The sequence below is a fragment of the Cryptotermes secundus genome, unplaced genomic scaffold, assembly GCF_002891405.2.
Source record: "Cryptotermes secundus unplaced genomic scaffold, Csec_1.0 scaffold250, whole genome shotgun sequence".
NCBI lineage: Eukaryota > Metazoa > Arthropoda > Insecta > Blattodea > Kalotermitidae > Cryptotermes > Cryptotermes secundus.
Genome location: NW_019738873.1, coordinates 1,911,700 through 1,932,722, shown reverse-complemented (window position 1 = coordinate 1,932,722; position 21,023 = coordinate 1,911,700). Strand labels below are relative to the sequence as shown.

General features: G+C 43.4%; 1 protein-coding gene across 1 annotated transcript in view; it reads right to left on the bottom strand.

Annotated features, from left to right (window-relative positions):
• The window catches only part of LOC111871130, a 231,342-nt gene that overhangs the window by 6,469 nt on the left and 203,850 nt on the right, over positions 1–21,023 (bottom strand). The window contains exon 5 of the mRNA XM_023863981.2: positions 2,450–2,583. Within this exon, the coding sequence (XP_023719749.1) occupies positions 2,450–2,583 (134 nt within the window). The remainder of the gene's footprint in view (positions 1–2,449; positions 2,584–21,023) is intronic.

Sequence of the window (21,023 nt, the reverse complement as noted above, 5' to 3'; positions counted from 1 at the left end):
AACGTCTTTCTTACATCATTTATGGGCGCGTCAGATGCTGACCCATATCGACAACAATTGGGAAAAATTACTGAGGAGAATACTCGAACCTAAGAGAGGAATAAGAGGAAGAGAGCGAAGACGTCATCACGAGAAGTTCAGTAGCGTATACTCAACAAGTACTGTTCGGGTAACAGGGTCTGGGAGATTCTTATGGACGGATCATGTAGGGAGCTATGCAGACATATAAAGTGTGTCATAAATTTGCGTTGATAAACCCGAAGGTGAGAGACCACTTGGAAGACTGCGTAGGTATTTGGATTATAATCCTTGAAATGGTGAATATGATTTAACTGACCCACATCAGGGTCCAGTCGCTAGCCCATGAGAACACAGTCTGCTCCTCTACTTGCAAGTTCCAACAAGAGAGGGGGGAATATTGACCAACGCAATGAGTACACTATTTACAAGATGGACTCTGGTCTAAGGAGTATAGTTGAGAATAAAGCTTCATTTATGTGACTTAAAACAACACTGCATTGTTGCCACTCATTCATTCTTGCAACAGTAGCTCTACAGCCCTTTGTTGGGACCTGACCTCTTCTTCAGTTCCGTAATCATTTTTATACAGGCGGTAGGGCTCCTTGGGCGGGGGGATCAGCCCGTAGCAAGGCCGCTACCTAAACACAGGACAACACAAACACAGGTATCCATGCCTTGAGTGGGATTCGAACCCTCGATCCCAGCGTTCGAGTAAGCGTAGTCAGTTCATGCCATATACGCCGAGGCTACTGTGATCGGCACTGTTACCACTCAGAGAAACAAATTTTCGCTGGTTTCGTGTGGTACTTGAACCACAATTTCTCTAACTTAGCTCTAAACTAATGATTCTATAATGTCATCACAGTGAATATCCCTACTGAAACTACACCCGAGAGGAAGTCCTATCGATTATAGTATGGATAATATTACTATCAGGATATCAGGTTTTGGTCACCCTTTGTTACATTGTCTTATGATTGAATAGGAACTGCTGGTTCTATAACAAACTTGCCTCCAAAGTTTCTCGTGGAAGGGCTGTGGGAAACAGTCAACGATAAATCACTTCTCAGCATCGACGCCATGTTAGATAATTCCCAAAATGTGATTCCCAACGAAACCTCGCATTTCTCACATCAGCCTTTCACAAACTTGTAACAAAGTCAACAGTAAATGTACAGTATCCGAGTAGACTGAACAGAACATAAATCATATTTATGTACAACTGTCGTCTTGGAAAACTGCATTGTTTTTCGGAAATGACGTCTGGATCTTGGGGTGCACCTGATTACCAAACCTGGCCACGCACTCCCTTGCAGTAATTGGGCCATGAAGGGCAACAATGGGACCAACAGAAACTGCACCACGATATTGCTGCCCAAACCGTCACAGAACCTCCCTTGTGTCTCGAAGTTAGAACCAGGTGCTTCGGATTGTAGGCTTCCTTGTGTGTTCAGGTTTAGCCCGCGCCATAGCTCAAGCGGTTCGTCGCTGGCTTCCCACCGCGGCGGCTCGGGTTTGGTTAAGTTGGATTTGTGGTGGACAAAGTGGCGCTGGGGAAGGTTTTCTCCGAGTACTTCGGTTTCCCCTGCCAATCTTCATTCCGCCAATTGCTCCACAATCACCCTCACCTATCATCTGGGCTGGTACGATAGGCCAGAAGTGGCCGCAGTACAAGGGACTTAGTCCCACCCCACTAGCAATAAAAAAACTAGTGTTCACCAAACGTGAACTCTTCCCGATGTAGGGAGCAGGGTGAAGGACGGCTCATCTGACCATATCACACTTCCGTTTCCTGTTGTCTGATGTCCAGGTTTTATGGTCGTGACACTACCGTTTGTGCAGCTAAACATTACTTTCAGTAATCAGAAGTTTATCAGTTGCAGCCCTACCGTGGATGTTGGATTTGTGAAGCTCACGTCGGGCGGTTTTTGTGGAAACAGGGTGTTCAAGCTGAATGTTCAATTCTGCTGTCATCCGTGACAGAGCACTTCTGTGATTTTTCGAAACAATCCTTCTCTATGTACGACGATCTCTTGCTGTCAATGTTGATCTTCGGCCACTGTTCCTCTTCTGTGAGGTTGTCTTCCCATGATACGTGGATGCCAACATAACCTTAGCAACTGTCGCTCTCTGTACGCCTCACAATGTGGCATTATTTCCACAGATGCTCCAGCTAAACATGCACATACACATTTCTAAATCGGACAAGCCTCCCAGTTTCCGGTTCTTGCACACGGACTGTCACTGAACACAGTTACAAATGCACCGACACAAGCACTACAGAATGTAAACTGTTTTCAATATTTATCGTGTCAAATTTTTTACGTTGTACGTAAATGGAATGTATTCAAATTGTAATAAACTATGAATATTTGTACGGCGGCAATTATGTCTCGGATAGAATTGCGCTCAAATCGATAATGCTTACCTTCACGCCGTTGATTTGCCAGGCGAGGACGGCTGGAGGATTGGATTTTCCTGATGTGCAATTCGCAGTGACGTAATCACCTATAGCATAAGCTGACAGGACGCCTTCAATCATAGGATTCTCTGCCGGGAACGCTGAAAAAGGAAACAGATTTTTATACTAATAACATCATGCCCATATGGCATGCTTGGCCAACCCAATTAACCAACCCAGTTTGGACTTTTCTCCCATTTGGATTCCCATTATCAGCAATGAAGTCGCCAATTCACATAGAAGATCTGTATGACGTGATATATGTTTTTATTGATTTCTATTAGGTTCTAAATTAGACAGGCGTGATTTACCCCATTGTTGACGCTAGTTAAACACTATTAGTTTTGTACTAGTTCTCCTTTCTTCCATGCCATGGGGCCATGGACCTGGTTATTAGTTTGGTTTCGTGACATATTTCTGCGGCTCTATCTATGTTCCACATTTGTATGTGTTTGGAACAATTTGTAAAGTATATTTTTCTTATTAACTCTCATGGACTTAGCCTGGTCTCAGGTATTTATAACCTTTGTGTTTTGCGTCATCGGTTGTCTATTGATTGAAGCTAACTCTTTCAAAGAGACCCAACAGAACAGATCACATAACTTGCGACTCTGTAGTTCTTTTAATCTGCTACGGAATTATAGTGACTGAGCGACCGCTGCTTGTCGGGAAAGTTAGTGCCAACCTTTCCAAATTTAGGGTTTTTTTTGTAGTAACCATAAAGAGACCCAACGGAACAGGTATCACACAACTCGTGACCCTGTAGTTTTTTAGTGTGCAACGGAAGTTAGTTTTTTTGCTAATTCTGGTTTCTATTCTATGCCGTGGGGTCATGGACCTGGTTTCGTGACATATCTATCCTAGTTCCACGCTTGTACATCTTTGGAACAATTTGTAATGTATATTTTTCTTATTAGCTCTCATGGACTTAGCCTCCCTCACCTGAGGACGGAAACCCAATATCTCTATGAATAACATTTTAAAGTTGAGATTTTTTTCGAGAAAGCTGGAAACTGCAATATATTATTATACATGTGAATATTATTTCAATTTTGGATCATTTGACACGAAAGCTGAAATTAGAAACTAACTATTATAAGGTATAAGATATTTTGGGAGTTCCGTCCGTAAAGCTGAAAACATGAAACACATAATTGTACGACTAACACAATTTTAATATTGGGATTAATAAATTTAAGGTCCCCTCTTACTTAAAAATATTAAAAAAGTATGTTTTATATTCTTCTGTCTTGAAATTTGGATATATAAATTGATATTTGCAGAAGTTTCTAAGTAAAATTTGTATATACGTTTGCTGTAGTTTCTCTAATGATACTTACTCATGGAACTGAGCCCTTCTTGAGGAGCCGCCAATTCTGCAGCTACTCAAGAATTTCCCAGCATTTTATGGAACCCGAAGGTTCATTACCGTATTTACAAGAGCCATCCACTAATCACTATCCTGAGCCAGATCTATCCAATCAATACCATCCCATCCTATCTCTCTAAGATCCATTCTAATATTGTCCACCCACCTACGCCTTGGTCTTCCTTGTGGTCTCTTTCCTTCTGGCTTTTCCACCAATATCCTATTCGCATTCCTCGTCTCCCCTATTCGTGCTACATTATCTGCCCACCTCATCCTCCTTGACTTGATAATTCTAATTATATCTGGAGAAGAGTACAAGTTATGAAGCTCCTCATTATGCAGTTTTCTCCAACCTCCTGTCGCCTCATCCCTCTTCGGTCCAGTATTCTCCTCAACTGTAAAGTTGTGTAGTTCGAATTTACATGCAGTAAACATGATTGTTTTTCTCAAACCTCCAGCCTTAACTCTATCAATTTTCTTTGGTGAAGACCTATCAAGTGACCTCATTTCATTTATCTGTTGTTTCTCTCGGTTACACGGACGACTAGGATTTCAACATTCACTATCCCTGACTTCCTTCTGACTCAGCCATAGGTTGAATTATTCTCTTCCAAGACCCGGGTAATTCCATTAGCTTTCCATCTGCTCAGGGTCGTTCCGTTGACCCTGTTAGGGACTTCCATCCGCACTCGCTAACTCGGTGAACATGTACACGATAATGGATTTATTTTTTCTCCTCACTGAATCAATTCCCAATATGATATACAATTTCAGTAAGCTATAATCGCGATCGACAAGCTTATTTCGCAAAATTCTGTTCGCATTTCAACAGGAAGTGAGCCGAGGTATACCAGTAAATTTACTGATTAAGGGCTACAGATCAGGGGTTCGATTCCTGTTGGGGCCAGGAATTTTTCTCTTCGTCAAGATCTACCCCTGTACCTTGCAATAAATAACAGGAACTCAGTCACAGAGGTAAAGTTACCAAAGCGTAAGGCTGATAACCCAGTCCGTCTGGCCTGCAGATTAACAAAGTGTGGAAGCTGGGCAAAGGAAAAATGTTATACCTTTAATTTTAATATGAGAGTTAATGAGAATAATTGGATTACCAATCAGCCTTTAAGTGCTAGAAAATTTTCATTCTTTTACATAGTTTTTAGTAATATTTTGGTAAAATTTTGGTAACAAAACACATTACTGGGTAATATCAAAGTAAGTTTAGTGCGAGCAGCAATATGACATACGCACAGGTTGTTGAATAAAAAGTCACTCCTAGAAAACGACAAAGTAACACTCACTTAACATATTTTTAAACTTTAAATGTATTCCTGTTCACAAACACAATGCAAAGAAATATGTAAGTTCAAAAGGCATGTTACATGTTCGCACATTTCGGAAACGCAGTGCGCCTGCAAAGAGACGATTAGAGCACATGCCAGACAGATAAGCCGGAGAAGTTGCCTCTTCTACAGTAAGCGAACGTCGGTTTTACGTTTTCGTAAGAACATGGGCACTATTTGGTAAGTCGGAATTGCAGATTGCTGTAAATGTCATGCAAATATGAAACAGAAAACGTGTAGCAACCTCATATCTAATATGTTATATGCAATATACATGTTTATATCAACAGAGAAATAAAGAATGTGCTATAGGATTTGAGGTTCTCAAAGCGGTTATGAAGAGTTCAAACTTCTGGGACATAACGGTGTGTAACCTGTTGAAAATAACGAGCTGCACAGTGTTATATATCCCAGAAGACAGAACTGTATTTATGTTTGTGCTGTTCATTAACAGAACTGTCACCCTTACCATACTTAAAATAAAACCAAAATCAGGCGATGTGTTTGTAGCGACTACAAAAGGTTTCAATAATTTTGCACAAATCTAAGACACAGTTTACATTCAAGCCTATAAATTTCAACCCGTGCAGTAGCAGTAAAATCTCGTAGCGCCAGTTCTTCACTGTTGTTATTTATGTGGCTTCCTTCTCATAAAGTTGTCCCTGTACTTAACTAATTAGGCAGTACACCATGAAGGCGTATGGAGGAGTGGATGTACGGATCCAAATTTTCTTGACCTCGGCACTAGCTGGAGGTGAGTAGTCAGCTGCACCCCCCGGCCGCTTTACTCCCGGGCAAAGAGCACCCAGTACCCATTGTATAGGAGGCTGGGTGGATCCCAGAGTCGGTCTGAATGATGTGGAGAAGAGAAAATTCTTGCCCCCATCGGGGCTCGAACTCCAACCCCTTGGTCGTCCAATATATAGGCAGTCTCTGTACCGACTGAGCTATCCCAGCTCCTGACTTCCATCACATATTTCATTTAAACACTGAAAAATACAACTAACTTCATGGAGCTGAGCCCTTCTTGAGAAGCCGCCAATTGTGTAGCTACTCAAAAACTTCCAGGTAATTTTTGAAAATCCGAGGTTCACTGCGGTGTTCAAAACAACCCTTCACTGGCCTTTATCCTGACCCAGATCAATCCAGTCCTTACCACCTCATACTATCTAAGATCCGTTTTAATATTACCCACCCAACTACGTTTCTGTCTTCCTAGTGGTCCCTTTCCTTCTGGCTTTTTCGCCAATATCGTATATGCATTTCTATTCTCCCCATTTGTGCTACATGCCCTGCCCATCTCGTTCTCTTTGACTTATACTTGGAGAAGAGTACAAGTTATGAAGCTCTTCACTATGCAGTTTTCTCCAACCTCCTGGCATTTCATCTCTCTTCGGTCCAAATATTCTCCTCAGCACCCTGTCCTCAAACACCTACAGTCTATGCTCCTATGATCAAGTTTCACACCCAAACAAAACCACAGGCAAAATTATAATTTTATATAGTCTAATTTTCAGGTTCTTAGACAGCAGATCAGAAGACAAAAGGTTCTGGACTGAATGGTAGCAAGCATTAACCGATTTCAACCTCCTCCTGAATCAAGTTTTGATTTATCACTGTATTTCCCAAATATCTGAACTGTGCCACAGTGTCAAAACATCTCTTAGCTGTCTTTGGCATGATTTCACATACACTGAAATATATACCTTTCATCTGAATTTGATTAAGTTATGGCGTGCATTTCATTCCTCTCCTAAACACCGGACGTATCCGTGTTCCATACATAAACTACTCGTACTAAGGAAAATATAAATTCCTCTGCTAAGCTCCTTGTGAGACCACAAAATTCAGTCTGTTGTGACTTGCAATGCCACACACACACACACACATTGCAATGTCAAAGGGATCCTTCTGCTTTCAATTTTCAAGGTATTAACTAACATATTTACATTTAACACATTTGCATTATTTTATAATTAAGCCCTGTACATGGATATGTCACGAGACGGCAAGAGTAATGTATTTTAACTGATAATATACCACGTCTAAGAGTGACGTGAAGGAAAAGAGCAATATTTCTCTATGAAAATGCAACCAGGTAGACAGTGTTACCATCAATCTGATACAGGAACACTTTGACTAGCAAGGTGCGACACAAAATGGAGTGAGTTTTCTTGTCTTTCAGACGACATTTGGCACGATATTTCGCTCTCTTTGTTAGAGTAGCTTTTGCCTCTCTGCTCCATCTCTGTCTGTTGCCCCTCAGTCATATAAGACAGGGAATAGGGTATTTCCTTTACAGCCCAGCCATAAAGATGCAGGAAATTACGTAGCTAGGCCCTGCATCACAGTCCCAAATGATCAAAAGCAAGATTAGTGCATAAGGCCGTCGTAACAGGCACAGAACATTCTCTTGTAGACATTTAAAAGGGCAAAATAGCATGAAGACGGTGGAAAGAACATGAAAGCGAGAGATATTTGTATAAAGTAGAAACCATGTCGCTTTTGAAAGTAACGGAGAGTTGAAGGAGATTTACTGTAATTATATTAGACTCGAGGTCCTCAGAGCAGTGACTATGAAAATTACTGAAGATCGTAAAGCTATACCACACTATACGGCGGCGCATACGACAGTACAGTAATCTCCAACCACGAAAGATATCCGGAAAGTAAAGATACAAAGTCCAGAAAATATTTGTAAAGCATTCTTTTTGGAGGGGTTCACTTGTAACACTTTTAGAACACACCTATATTTACACTTCAACACAGTCACCATGGATCGCAATGCACTTCAGGAGCCTGGGAACGAGTTTTCTTATTCCAGTGTCGCAGAAATCTCCCGCCTGCTCTCCTAGACAGGAGAACATTCCTCGACACTTCTGGACATTGCTGATGAAGTTCATCGTTTGTCAGCATGAATGTTTTCATCAGTGACAACGGATGGCCTTCATTGTGAACATCACTGCTTCCCACTTCAAATTCACGACACCATTTTGCTGCGTTTTGCCTGTTCATAACATCTTCGCCGTAAATAGAAACAAGTTGGCAATGAACTTCAGCATCAGTTTCTCCCTTTCCGTGAAGAAATCGAATTACTGCACGAACCTCACATTTGGCGGAATTTTGAATCGACACGGCCATTTTAAACACATATTGCGAGCACAACGTTGCCGTGACTGTGGCCGGAGAACTCTGCCCTGTCATACGGTTCCTATCTCACACGGCAGCACTGACATTTCTGGCAAAAATAATCTCTTGCAGTTTTTTTACTGGATTTGTATCTTTACTTTCCGGACATCCTGCGTACGTGTGTGTGTGTGTGTGTGTGTGTGTGTGTATACACAAGAAGGGAAGAGATACGTCAGAGTTATGGCTGTGTTCATGCCACTGGATAAAGCGTTAGAAGACGCATGTTACAGCACTAATTGTATGAGTCCAGCCTAATCATCTTTGCCCAGGAGAACTCACGCTATTGCTAAGCGAGTGGCCTGCGTGAGAGCCGTTCGGGGCGGTGAAGAGACCGATTATCTGGTGCAGACGCTGACTGGGTAAGCTTTTACCGATTTTAGATTTTAGATTCACGCTTCTGTTTCTTAATGCGTATCCATGAGAGTAATTTTATTAGGCCACGACTGTACACGCTTATGTGTTGGCGTGTGTGTGAGACTATAGACGGCGTATGGATTGGCTACTGGATTTGTTGTCCACTTGTGTACACCACTCAGTTACTGTTCTACCGATAAACTCCACATTTTACAGTTCACCATGGCATTCGCTAAGCTTTTGCAGCCTGCTGTGTCTTAACAAGCTGTTCCTCGGCAACGGCCAACGTTTAGACCGCTTTAACCCTGTGCATAAATCTTCATATAATCGTTGAATAAGTGAAATAATGAGATGCTCCAAGATGTGGAAGCTAAGATAACTGAAAGTCCATCATTTGACAGTATAAAAGCATACGATAAGAGATCATAAAATTCATAGCGAGGTTCTAGAGACAACGTGTACGTTTTGTGCAGGAAGTTTCACGTTGAGACATGTTGGTCCCAGTGTGAACATTCCTTCCACCTCTGCTACGGTTAAAACTTCGTCAGTGTGGGGTACACCAAACTCAGGATTCCACAATAAAATGAAGGTCCTCACTACTGTCACGTGTAGGAGTGACTGCATACGGGGCTCGGAACGGTGAAAAGTCGTAACTACTAATATCCATACCACTCTCGCTGTTTATACACTTTGCAGCTCACCAAAGCACAAGTCTCTTACTAGACGTTTCCTGGTAACGGCTCCAACAATGGCTATTTCTCCGCCTCGGGGATCATGTGTTTTCTACAAAGACTCCCGTATATAACTGACTAAGCCTAAGTCAGAATCAAAGATACTTTACGACTGGAGACTTACCGCCTATCATTTCGTCTTGGCTTCAAATCCCTTCAGACTCACGACAAGAGATTTCTTTTTTTCAACTGAACCATTGTGGTCCCTGTCCCTCTCTGATGAGAGGATTGGTTTGTTCCTTATGAATACGCTTGGCCTTTCGTCAAGTGTACCTATCGCACATATAGCATTTTATTGCAAATTCTTCATTTTGCACTACACAAGCCCTCTGTCAGTACAGGCTTTGCAAAGCAAATCACGCGTATCTTATGTATTTTATGCTACAACGACAGCTTAGTCACTTGAATGGTCTTAAGTTTGACCATTGCCAAGTTTAGGCCTCTTTTACTGACTTCAGCATACTCTTACATTCACGACGGCATTAGTATTATTACATATAGAAGTGTATAGTACAACAGGATGCTTAAGTATAATATACACTTCAGCAAAGTCAAAATCACAGTTACTTCTCAGTACGGACCACATAGAAAACACGGCTTTTCTATTGTTGTGGTCCTACTGTTGCGTTATTAAGAAGCTGCTGCCTAGCAACGTGCGTTGGTCTATTGTGTCTTTCGTAAGAATATGTTTATCGAGCCGTTGTTCAGAAACGTCCCAGGTATATCCGCCAATCTAACGGTCGTTGTATAGCAACGGCTCTAGACGCTACAATATTGTTCTGTCTCCTTTACTATCATCCTATCATCTTTATATATAAGTAAAACTTGGTGAAATATTTCATTACTTCATACCCAAACCTCCCCCTCTTCGGGCTACTCGCTCTGAAATAATGAAATGTATTGTTTCTAAACCCTGTGTACTTCCTCCCGATTCAATGTCACCACCACAAGCTATGCAAAATAAGCTTAGTGAAGTGTCTAACCATGCCGCTCCTCCCTCTGTCCTTTCTCCTCTGCCCCACTAATCCTGTCGCAATTCTGTACACGCGCTGCAGCTAATTACGTTGCTTAGTGTGTCGGCTTCAGCGACTGCATTTCAAGCAATCAGTTATTTTCCAATATCCGTATTTCGATGGCGATCCGGTGTTGCAGTACAAGGTAGAGGTCATAGAAACCTGAACTGCACTGTTCCTAGCCCTTCTATACTATCAGTCCGTCCGTCCGTCCGTCCGTCCATCCATCCATCCATCTATATATATATATATATATATATATATATATATATATATCTGTCTATCTATCTATGAGTCTGTCTATGTCTCCATCTATCCATCTGTCTATCTACATATCCGTCTATCTACGTATATATCTACTACATATCCATCTGTCTGTCTATCTGTTCCTGTTGCTCCCACCTGGAGCATACGGGGCTCGGTTAAGATCTTGTTTCATTTCGGTTTCTCAAACTTAGACAGCCGATATTACCCCTCTGGACTGGGGATCAGCCCGACGCAAGGTGCTACCTACACAGGAGAACACAAACACAAAAGAAACGGCAACATCAATGACTTGATTGGGATTCAAACCCACGATCTCAACGTTCGAGCGAGCAAAGCCATTTCATGTGCTAAGCTACATGACAGCTGTTATCGGCTCCTGGCCCTTCCGAGTAACAGCAAAAGGTAAGTTCTTCCTGTGCTTACTTGAAGATGTACTGGAGAATGCACTCATATGTCCATCCACCTTGACATAAGATGGAGTTTTAATTTTTAGCTTCACGCCTCGGCCAATTTACTGCAAAGAATAATCCGATGTACTCACTGGATAGGTGGCTGGATTTCACAGCCTGTCGGGGCCCTGTGGACGAACGATGAATTTTTTATTCCTGCCTCGAATCGAACCCCAGCCTCAGCCCGTAGGTCGTAGCTATACCGACTGAGCTACCGGTACTTTTTTTGGATCTGTCTAATTTCGCGGCCGAGCGATCAATATTCGTGCATCTTGATTTCGAAGTTCAAATCACAGCCCAGAAACGAACTATGCTCACGAAGATCCTTCGTGTTTTCTCCAGTCCCTCCCAAGCAATGTCAGAATTATACCTCGAAACAAATTATAATTACTTTCTTCCACATTCTTCACAATTCGCTGTTCTTCCTATCGTCTGAACTGGTGACACTATCGTAAAAGAAAACCCTCCAAATAAATTAATAAATAATTCGGCTCCCCTTCCGTAAATTATTGTCTCGGTTTCTATGGTCTATAATTTTCAAACCGGAAGCAATACAATAATACTTATGGAAGCAATGCTGCACAATGCTAAACAACTTCAGCATGCGCGCCATTCGTGACATGTAAGATGTCCAAGCGGTATTCAGTTTCCCTGCAAGTGTTCTCCAGCGTTTGCGGTGTAACTGCTACGATCGCAACATTAGCAGTCCGTTGAAATTGCTTTAACCAACGTCGGATAGCATTATCTTAAGCTGGATCTTTCCCATATTGCGTTCTGTAACGACGTTGCATTTTGATGAGGGACTTTGTTCCGAAAAACCAAGTACACACATTGCTTTCTCTTCAACAGTCGCCATTTTGAGACATGACGTCATATTTTCTCATAGACATCAATGCGGCGGGTACAATACTGCCAAATAAAACAGTACACTTTCATATTCTATGAGCAGTTTTATTTTGCTTTTTCCGGTTTGAAAACTACTGGCCACGAAAATCCCGACAATAATTTAGAATCACTCTGTATATGCTGGGAGTTGCTTTAGCTGTGAAGGTGTGCGTTCTTATTTCTTCTGCTACCTCGACGCATTAGGCCCTCTGTCCTGCTCGCATTCAGAATTAATTTGAAATTATGAATCTTATAGACAGTTCGCAAGACTCGAAAGCACATCTCGAGGTTCCTACATACATAAGACAACACGAACAGAATAAACACACATTAACATTCATCCTTCGAGTGGAATTCGAACCCCCGACCTCAGTGTTTAAGCGGGTGAAGACATTTCGTGCCTTAAGAGGATAGACCATTGTGCTTTTAATTTTCAATTTAGAAATGTGGTAACAATGCGCAATGTCAGATACGGGCATTCACGTAGCTCTTCATGGGCCATTCAGAAGAGGGTCTTGTGCCCCGTAAATCAACAAGGTCCCCTGGGCCTTGAGATACGATCACATGTCACTCAGTGAAACGAGCAGTGGCCCTGTTCGGAGACGGGGAGCGGGCCACTTCTCTTCACGCTATTTCGGCCAACAAAATGAGTGAATCTCCGCTCATACCTGCAAACAGAGGCGAGCTCACAGAGAGGAGGCAGTGACTGGCGAGTGGGCCCTGCCAGAAAACAGGAGATTGCGTCAAGAAGAGGAATAGCTCAGAGGACCATAGGGGTGTGCACTGCAGGGAAACAGGGGCGTGCACCGAAAAGGAACAGGGTTTGTGTCAAGAATAATGCGAATAGCTCAGAGGACCACAGGGGCGTGCACTGAAAAGGAACAGGGGTTTGTGTCAAGAATAATGCGAATAGCTCAGAGGACCACAGGGGCGTGCACTGAAAAGGAACAGGGGTTTGTGTCAAGAATAATGCGAATAGCTCAGAGGACCACAGGGGCGTGCACTGAAAAGGAACAGGGGTTTGTGTCAAGAATAATGCGAATAGCTCAGAGGACCACAGGGGCGTGCACTGAAAAGGAACAGGGGTTTGTGTCAAGAATAATGCGAATAGCTCAGAGGACCACAGGGGCGTGCACTGAAAAGGAACAGGGGTTTGTGTCAAGAATAATGCGAATAGCTCAGAGGACCACAGGGGCGTGCACTGAAAAGGAACAGGGGTTTGTGTCAAGAATAATGCGAATAGCTCAGAGGACCACAGGGGCGTGCACTGAAAAGGAACAGGGGTTTGTGTCAAGAATAATGCGAATAGCTCAGAGGACCACAGGGGCGTGCACTGAAAAGGAACAGGGGTTTGTGTCAAGAATAATGCGAATAGCTCAGAGGACCACAGGGGCGTGCACTGAAAAGGAACAGGGGTTTGTGTCAAGAATAATGCGAATAGCTCAGAGGACCACAGGGGCGTGCACTGAAAAGGAACAGGGGTTTGTGTCAAGAATAATGCGAATAGCTCAGAGGACCACAGGGGCGTGCACTGAAAAGGAACAGGGGTTTGTGTCAAGAATAATGCGAATAGCTCAGAGGACCACAGGGGCGTGCACTGAAAAGGAACAGGGGTTTGTGTCAAGAATAATGCGAATAGCTCAGAGGACCACAGGGGTGTGCACTGCAGGGAAACAGGGGCGTGCCCCGAAAAGGAACAGGGGTGTGTCAAGAATAATGCGAATAGCTCAGAGGACCACAGGGGCGTGCACTGAAAAGGAACAGGGGTTTGTGTCAAGAATAATGCGAATAGCTCAGAGGAACACAGGGGTGTGCACTGCAGGGAAACGGGCGTGCACCGAAAAGGAACAGGGGTTTTTGTCAAGAATAATGCGAATAGCTCAGAGGACCACAGGGGCGTGCATCAGGATAATCATAAATATTGCAACTGTTATTTGCTCCAGTACGTATACTGACAGACGCTTGACTGGGACCAGGAAACATATTACTTGCAGCTTATATGTCGATCTCCATGCCTTAACCCAGGGTGACACAGAAGAAAGGACGGTGTGTATATCAAGTATTATAGCATAAAGAACCATTGATAGGCAACCGCAAAACAGACAAGAAAATTACCGTTGTTATGGGCTCTGTAAACAAGGAAAATTTCTAGGTAATGGCGGTAAGAGACGCAAGCAACAACAGTGGTGCTGCTAGAGGAGGTGTTCTCTGTGCGGCCCGTGCCGAGGCTATATAACGAGGGCCAGCTTCAATTAGAGGAGAGTCTTGAGATGATTGTGAGATTACTGTGAGGTAATTGTGAGGATATTGTTGGGATCCGTCACCAGGCAACGACTGAAGATACAGAAAAATGAGAAAACTTTACGTGTGCTGTAGTTGCAGTGCTCGTTGGAGTGTGTAATTCAGTGACACTGTCGTAGTTACGTTCTGTAACTGTTCAATAAATCCAATTACCAATCCAAACCCCGTCTATAGTCACTCCATCACGTGACAATATACATGTATGTATACTGTACAATGCCTTGCAGCTTCGCATTCATCGCCGTGAGAGGCTGCAACCCACCGAACAACGGAGCACATTTAAACCTTGTAGCCCGACTGGGAGGCTCTGACTTTTACAGCGCACAACAATTTATTTTCCTGCGGAAAAAATTATACTTCCGTACTCTCAAGATGCAGGGCCTCTGGGGTCTGTTCCTAGTCTCGCCAAACACCTTATTTCAGGTCTCCCAAATTTATTTCTTCCCCGAGGACTGTACGCCATTCGTGTCTTGGGAAGTCTTACTGTCATCTGTGCTCTCTACGCGAACTTTCCGTTGCCCTCAACAATTTATGGATATCGTCTTTTATGTTATCCACAACACCAAGTTGCTTTCTAATTGTTGACGTTCTAATAATGCAACTAGCCCGAGACTAACGAGCATTTCTTTTCTGACTTAAACTACTACTACTAGAACTATACTCTGAGACTACGCCAACCGGTGTGTCCCTGGATCTGGTGTCTTGAGCACATTGTTTTCGCACCAGTATCACTATTTACACTAACGCGCACTTGCACTACACTAGTTCAAACGGCTTGAGTCTCTTGGGCCTTCTCACTGTCCTCTCGTTATCAAGGAGCTGTATCGCTTTCACGTTGCTGTGGTCGTGAAACCGATCTTCAGCTGTATCACTTCCACGCTGCTGTGGGGGTTGGAGTCCAACTGGGTCCACTCGGCACGGCGGCCACTGATTGGCCTATTGTAGCCTGCCCCGGGTGATTATGATGATGGAGAGTTTGGTGGAATGAAGATTGGCAGGGGAAACCGAAGTACTCGGAGAAAACCCGGCACAGCGCCACTTTGTCCACCACAAATCCCACTTGACCTATGACGCGGCCATATGCCAGATTCTATCAAAGGCTTGTTTTACGTCAAGAAAAATTGTTGCGCATAATTTATTTATTTCTGGCCTGTTTCCTGTGACGTCTGTTAGTCTGTGCACTTGTTCAATGGTGCAATGCTTTTCTCTGAATCCAAACTGGTGGGTTGGTATAATGCCTTTTCTTTCAATTATTATTTTTAGCCTTCTAAATAGTAATTTTTCTTTGAGACCACGGGCAGCAGTGATATCGGTCTATGCAAAGTGGCTTCGTTTAGTGGTTTTCAAAGTTTAGGGATCATAATAACTTCGGAAATTTTCCACATTTGTGGCGTGTATTTTAATCTAAAGGAGGCATTTATCAGGCGACTCAGTTTCAGGACGCATTTCCTTGGAAGCTGCTTTAGGACTTCACCGGTTATAAGATCAGAACATGGCTCTTTTCTTGGATTACTGTAGCATTCTATCTCTTCTCTCCCTCTCTTTCTCTACTTCTCTTGGCGTTACCGATGGAATCTCTTCACGTTCCTCTCAGAAGATCAGTTGGGCTTCGTTCCTCCTTGGTTGCTAGTTAGGCTTGAACATTTGCTCCAAGCAGTCTACAACAGTTCAGCTCCTTGTTCATCATTTCTTGCCCAGTTACCGTCTTCTTAGGAGCCGGGATAACTCAGTCGGTACAGTGACTGGCTACGGGCTGGACGACCGACAGGTCGAAGTTCGAGTCCCGGTAGGGTTAAGAATTTTCACTTCTCCAAGTAGTCCAGACCGGCTCTGGGGTCCACCCAACCTCCTATCCAATGGGTACGGGGGGCTCTTTCCCGGGAGTAAACCTGATCACTCACTAGTGCCGGTGTCAAGAAAATGTGGCTCTATACATCCACTCCCCCATACGTCTTCATGGCGTAGTGCTTAATTAGATAAGCACAGGGACAAGTTTACCTTTAACTACCATCTTGTTTCCTTATGGGTGGTGTATGTACTACCGGTCTTTTCATTCTTTTTGTCGTCTTCCATAGAGAGTAGTATGTCTCTTTCTCGTTTGTTAGTTCTCTCAAATATGAGTCTATAGACCCGATTTTGACCTCCTCAGTCTCTCAATCCAGTTTTAGACTAAGGTTGTTCAGTCTTGTTTTATCAGCAGGTGCTCTTGTCTGTTGCCAGCGTTTCCTTCCACTCCTTTCTTCCGCAATCAGTTCCCGCAATTCTTTCGGGTAATGTCCCCCATGTTTTCCCCTTTAATGCGTGAGTATTCTTCCACGTAGCTGTTTGTATAATTGTCATGAAGTTCTGGCTTCTTCATCAGGGGTCCTGATAATTGTACCGTGTTGCTAACTTCTTTAAATCCCTCCCAGTTAGATCGTCCTTCGGTGTTCGGTTGGCCTCTACTCCGATTACAGCTTCACTCAGTGTTAGGGTCACCCCTGAGTGGTCTGAACATAATCCGTACCCCCTTCGATATATATGTATTTTCTCGATGTCTCTATTGCGCTGCAGAAGTCTAGCAAATCTGGTTATTTCCTTTCCGTCTGCTGGCCAGTATGTTGCTTTGTTCCTTGAATGGTACTCACACTCATATTCTTTGATGGTATTGTCAGTCTTGACCCCTAGTGCAAACCCCTTCAAACCACAAATCTTTGATCTAGACTTCTTAGGAAGTTAAAGTAGTTGGTTTTCTTGAAGTTGTACCTCGGGGGGCAATACGCAGCAGTAAACATTACTGCTTGCCGTTGAGTTTTAGCAGTTGCCACTGTTGCTTGGGGCACGAGGCAGCGTAGTTGGTTGAGGCACTATGCTACAAGACTGAAGGTCGCGGGTTCGATCGCCGATGAGGTCACTGGACTAATCATTACAGCCGCAATATGGCTACTCAGCTTTTAACAGAAATGAGTACCAGGAAGATTCATGGGGGGTAAAGGGCGACTGGCGCGTAAGACTGATAACCTTACCATCATCTGTGGGCCGATTGTCTAGAGAAAATGTGGGATCCTCGACGTCTCACAAACCTATGGGTCTTCATGGCCTGTTATAGTGATCGCGTTAACTTCTTAGAAACTAGGATAGGTGAGTCAGTATAGCGACTGGCTACGGGCTGGACGACTGAGGGGTCCAAGTTTGAGTGCAAGTAGGGGCAAGAATTTTCTCTTCTCCATGTCGTCCAGACCGGCTCTGGGGTCCACCCGGGCTCCTACCCAATGGGTACGGGGGCTCTTTCCCCGGGAGTAAAGCGGTCGGGGCGTGAAGCTGACCACTCACCTCTAACTAAATGAAAAGACTAAGCTGAAATAAAATTTCCTGATAAAATTTAACGATGGGACACGAATTGGATGCTGGTCGCACTTGGCTTACTGGTTCGAGACTTAACAGTCTCGGCCAGTCAGGACGGTATTCTAGCACGTCTTCAAAATAAGCTCCCTCTAAATCTTTTCATTAACTTCCATGGGCCTACTTGTTCTTTCTTTGCTCCTGCAGCAGTATTTCTATAAAAATTCGGCAAAGAATTCCGCGTCAAAACAAAGCGCCTTATAAACACAGCAGTTGCGCATATAACGGAAGCAGAAGGCGAGGTAATTAAGTGAAACATTTTCTCTTATGTGAATGTACTTGGGGCTTTAGTATGGCACTCGGCAACAGAAACAGCGAATTGTTCCCTTCAGAATATTCACCAACTGGGTTCATCCGACTGCACTAACATAGCGGCACAGCACATAGATCATTCGGGCCACTCGCGTAGTCCTACACGACCCCGCTGTGCAAATCCTGCAGAAGTGAGGATAGCGTAACATAACAATTGTGTTTCAACATCCAGTTGCATTGACTTCCGTTTTCAATGTAACATAATTTTTTGCAACCGCCTCTTAATTTTAAATAACATTCAAATCACAACCAATTGCCACACATTTCGGCTTTGCTTGGCCATCTTCGGGTAAATGTTCACGTTTCGAAACTGCCACACTGCACTACTTCTTAACTAAATACATTCCAGTGCTACTGTATTATCGTAGTTCACACTAAAATACATTTGAGAATAAAACTCTTTTCCCGCGTTATTTTTCTTTTCCGCCGTCCATATGTGTCCATGTTCGCACTAGTTGAGTGTATGGAAAAGGTAAAGCTGTCCCTGTAACATCCCGTGGAGGCCCATAGGATTGTGAGACGTCGAGGCTCCCACATTTTCTAGACAATCGGCTCACAGATGGCAGTAAGGTTGATAATCCTACGCATGGCCGCCCTGTATCCCTGTCGGAAGATTCCTGGTACTAATTTCTGTTAGAGACTGAGTCGACCCCAGGGTCATATTGCGGCTAGGCTTAGAAAAACTGAAAAATTCAGTGACCTTATCCGGAATCGAAACCGCGAACTTCAAGCTTTAGTGCCTCAAGCAACTACGCTACCGCGTGCGTTAGTTAAGTGTATAAAAAAAAGTAAAGCTATCCCTGTGAAGGCCCATAGGGTTGTGAGACGTTGAGGGTCCCACATTATCTAGACAATCGGCTCAAAAGTGGCGGTGAGGTTGTCAGCCTTACGCTCCGGCCGTGCTTTACTCCCCACGAAAATTACTTAATTAATTCCTGGTACTCATTTCTGTTAGGGCCTCAGTAAACCCCAGGGCCTAGTGCGGCTGGAAGGCTTAGGTCAACTGAAAAAAATCCAATGACCTCATCGGGACTTGAACCCGCGACCTTCCGGCTTGAGGCATAGCCCCTCAAGAACTAGTGTAGTGTTGTGGTTTCTGGAAGTGAACAACTGCGTCCAGATAGGCAAGTAAGGCCAAAACACAAGCAACTGATAGCGAGTTAATGTTATTTTAAATTAAGGAGAGACTGTGAACATTTTTTAAGTTGCATTAAAGGTGAAAATGAACGAGTAAAAGAAAAATTTTTCTCCGATACCTTGAGACAAATGATTATGAAGAAGAGGAGAGGACACAGAAGCAGTAAGTAGAGCGAACGAATCGAAGGAAGGCCCAGGAGCAAGCGTGAGATTGAGCAGCGGAAAGAAGCACCTCATCCATCAACGTAACGGATCGAGTGCTTTAACGGTTGGGGAGAGGGGGGTAGGGGAGACGGGCGGCTTTCAATGTTACTTTGTACTCCTCTGACTTCAGATACGAAACCTGAAGCCGATTCCTGATACCTTAAATGTAACTCTGAAATTCACCCTAGCTTCTGCTTTAATGGAATAAATCTTTCCTTTGGAAATAGATCATAAAATATGGCCTCTCGATTACAGCCTTATTAACTGCAAGTATTGAAGCAGCAGGTGGTTTTTATGCCGTATGTTATTAACGCGTCCCATGTATCAAGTACAGAAAAGTATTGTGATGAGACGCCTGAAAGCCGGAATAGGTTTTGCTAGGCGAAGGGTCGGTAAAATTTACCCGCGGAAATGACAAGCATGCAATAATACAGGAACTGAGGCGTTTCTATGCAACAGAGAGGTAAACACACCTCTACAAAATCTTAGACAGTAAAATATGATTGCGAGTCCCAAGGGACTAGGACCTGAAAAAGACTTCGCTGAGGGCCAGCAGCATGTACATAATATAGACCCGTTCTCTCGTCAGAGAGGACGTCCCACAGATATAAGACCGTAACTGCCAAACAGTAATAAATCTGGTCTTGACCTTATTGACTGACAGTCAGTCAGTCGCAATGTGACTTTGAGTTCGACTTTATTACGACAGTCTTGGGACAGCAGTGAGAAATGTGGGATTTAGTTGTGAGAGAGTCGCCGGCCAGTAAGGACGAGAACGCGGATGCCGAGGAAGCTACGGTGTTGAAAGCCGTTACCAGGCGACAACCGGTGAAGATACAGCATAATGAGAAGACGTAGTGAGTGCTGTATTGAACTGTAAATTGTGTGAATTAGCGAGAGCGCTATAGTTAATTGTATTCAAGATCTATGAGTGTTCAGTAAATCCAATTACCAATCCAAACGCCGTCTATAGTCACTAGATGATGTGACAATATAAAACAATATAAGTCCGTTAAGGTAGATACATAGAACAAATAGATGAAGACCTCAAACAAATCAGAGACCTAAACATCGAGGTAATAATTATATAACGTGCTTATATTAAGAAGAGTTATACACTACTTACGGGTAGAAGAGTGTATTCAGAAAACGGATCGCACACTGATATGTTGACGGAAGTCGAAAGCGAGCTGTGTTCCACAGAACGTCGGANAGTGCTGTATTGAACTGTAAATTGTGTGAATTAGCGAGAGCGCTATGGTTAATTGTATTCAAGATCTGTAAGTGTTCAGTAAATCCAATTACCAATCCAAACGCCGTCTGTAGTCACTAGATGATGTGAAAATATAAAACAATATAAGTCCGTTAAGGTAGATACATAGAACAAATAGATGAAGACCTCAAACAAATCAGAGACCTAAACATCGAGGTAATAATTATATAACGTGCTTATATTAAGAAGAGTTATACACTACTTACGGGTAGAAGAGTGTATTCAGAAAACGGATCGCACACTGATATGTTGACGGAAGTCGAAAGCGAGCTGTGTTCCACAGAACGTCGGATGTTTACAGTGGGAAGTCCTCGCGAATCCCAAGCGAGAGAGAGA